Raw genomic sequence first — 2634 nt, 5'->3', positions numbered from 1 at the left:
CCAGGGAGTGTGGGAATGTGTGAGTTGTCCCAGTGTGAATTGGATAACATGATAAATATATCTCACCTGCAGGTTCTGCAGGCCTCCATAGGCTGTGAAGAGAAGGAAGAATCCGCAGGAAACCACCAGGACATTCTTCAGGTTCTTCCCCATTACACAGACAGACATGTGTCACTACCAGTGGATGTCAGGGGATGCATACGCTTGTGTTTCCCTAGAAGAAACCAACTGGAGCACAAGAAATGGGACCATTACCATGCGGTCCCACCTTCCTGAGTGGGAAGTAGGTTGGCCACTAAGGCTTTGGATAGTTAATACACTGGCTTTTGCAGGCCCAAGTCTACCTCATGCTTATTCTCTGGGGAGATTGACTTATTAATCAGCCCTCTGCAATTTTTTCCCTATTACTTTCAGATAGGAATGTCACATCTTACGTACCTTTGAGAGTAACTCCTATGTCCAGAGAAATTGCCAGTGGTGCAGAATGCGGAATATTCTTCTGTCCTAAAGAACAAAGCAGGTGCACACCTTTAATCCTGGCACTCAGGAAACAGAGGGAGGCAGATCTCTGGGAGTTCGAGGCCAGCCTGGTCTACAGAGTGGGTTCCAGGACAGAGAAACCCTGTCTCAAAAGAAAAAAAAATCAAACAAACAAAAAAAAGCAAAAAACATCAACTTTAGATGCCTTGTCTATCTTCTGACAAACATTTAATGCGATAAGATCCCAGAGCCATGGACTTAGTAGTACAAAGACATGATTTCACTATGTTGCAATGATGGTTTAAGTGTTGAATATGGTACCCTATTATATGCAGAGAGCAATTTTACATGTACCATTTCATGTATAATAATTAGTATTTGAAATCTTGGACCCATTATAAGACAGCAAAGCCCAGAATGCCAGCCCAGAACGGTGCTGGCTAGCCAAGCAGCTGCCAGTCATACGTGGTCACTGAGTCCTTAAGACGGAGCTGGCACTCGCTGTGGAACTGGATTTGAGCTTCACTTGCTAATTAACACTAAAGATTCTTGTGGGCGCATGTTAGACAGACAGGCTAGGTCCAGAGTGTCACACGGTGTTCTACCCACTGTCCAAGACAAGTAAAAAACACCCCATGCTGCACCCAGTGCTGCACCCTTTAATCTAGGGACGCTGGAGGCCGAAGCAGGCACATTTCTGTGAGTCTGAGACCAGCCTGGCTCACACAGAGTTCCAGGACAGCCAGAGCTTCCTAGGAAGACCTTGTCTCCCGAAAGAATCCTTCTACCCAGTTGCTCTTAGACCATTCCCAAAGTGCTGTGTCCTCTGTCATTTCTGCCAAGGATGAACCAAGCAAGTGAATCCCACAGCCTTGGTAACCGACATGACCACCAATAATGGAGACAAGGCTCTTGTAGCTTACCTGGTTCCTGGAAAGACAAGCCTTGTGGGATACATGGTTTTAAATATTAAATGGGTTGAATATTAAAATGGGTTATTGTTTCTGAAAACAGACAAGGTATTCTAATGTGGGGGAGGGGGTACCACTCCCCATTCAGTGAAGCACTTACATCACAAGCGTGAGAACCTGAGGCTGAGCCCCAACATGAGTAATAACACCAGACATGGTAGGCATGTACTTGGATGCCGGGGCTCCAGAGGTGGAAAGAGGAGAAAGTCCTTGGGACTCCCTGACCCAGTCTAGCCTAACACGGTGATCTCTCTAATGAGAGAGCCTGTCTCAACAGAGGCAGACAGCATGCCTGAGGAGGATACCTGAAGCTGTCCTCTGGCTTCCACACGCCGGTGCGCCTGTGCACACACAAACACAGGAACCCTGGAAACAACCTTGCATCATCCTCCTAGCCCTGAAACATCTCTAAACTTCCGTTTAGGAAGCTGTGAGGATCCAAGAGGCTAACAGTACAGAGCCCTGGAGTCACCCTTAATCAGAGTAATCCCCAGCAAACGACACTAGACAAGGTGAGCTGGAGCAACACAGAAAGCGATGCTTTAATGCGTTCTGTCTAATTTCCTGGAGATGTTTTAGTAGCCTTCAACTCCATCATCCTGTCCATAGTTACCCCAAATGACTTGTGTGCGATGGGACAGCTTCTGGTGTTTTTTTTGCTTTTAGTCTCTTTCTCCACTGGTTTCTCAAACTTCCCAGGACTCTGTTTTGGGGTTGGCAACTGACCCTGAAAGCAGCTTCTAATAGCCGCTGTCTCTGCTCCTCAGAGTCCATCTAGATCTTCCAGGGACCTCAGCGGCTATGAGATCCCCCCAAGAGGTCTAGTTTCCCTTCGGCAAGTCAGATCCAGTGCCCTTGGCTGCTCCTCAGGTTGGGAATTGGTTGGCAGCATCAATGTTTCGATCGTGTCTTTCCCCCAGGACTCTCCTCATCTCTGTCAAGGGGGGATGTTGAAAATGGAAAACATGGAAGTCTGCAAGAGATGATCTTCGAGAGCTATCTATAGAATTGCCCGATCTCTAAGGTGAAAAGAATTTTAGGTGTGATCTCATGGCCAAAAGCTAGGATGCGCTTATTGGCCCAGGTCTTGGCTCCTGCCTGGACTGACAGACACAGCCCTACAGACCTACACTTGGATGGGAGGAGAGAACAGTAAGCTCTGGAAGCTGATCTGACTGTGAAA

At 47.4% G+C, this 2634-nt stretch overlaps 1 protein-coding gene across 1 annotated transcript in view; it reads right to left on the bottom strand.

The window, feature by feature from the left end:
• The window catches only part of Unc93a (unc-93 homolog A), a 30384-nt gene that overhangs the window by 18471 nt on the left and 9279 nt on the right, over positions 1–2634 (bottom strand). The window contains exons 2-3 of the mRNA XM_013352317.2: positions 439–504; positions 67–228 (exon numbers count right to left, since the gene is read on the bottom strand). Of these exons, the coding sequence (XP_013207771.1) occupies positions 67–168 (102 nt within the window). The 5' untranslated portion in view covers positions 169–228; positions 439–504. The remainder of the gene's footprint in view (positions 1–66; positions 229–438; positions 505–2634) is intronic.

Source organism: Microtus ochrogaster, linkage group LG9, assembly GCF_000317375.1.
Source record: "Microtus ochrogaster isolate Prairie Vole_2 linkage group LG9, MicOch1.0, whole genome shotgun sequence".
NCBI lineage: Eukaryota > Metazoa > Chordata > Mammalia > Rodentia > Cricetidae > Microtus > Microtus ochrogaster.
The sequence above is the reverse complement of the archived record's forward strand: the minus strand, read 5'-3'. Positions and strand labels throughout refer to the sequence as shown.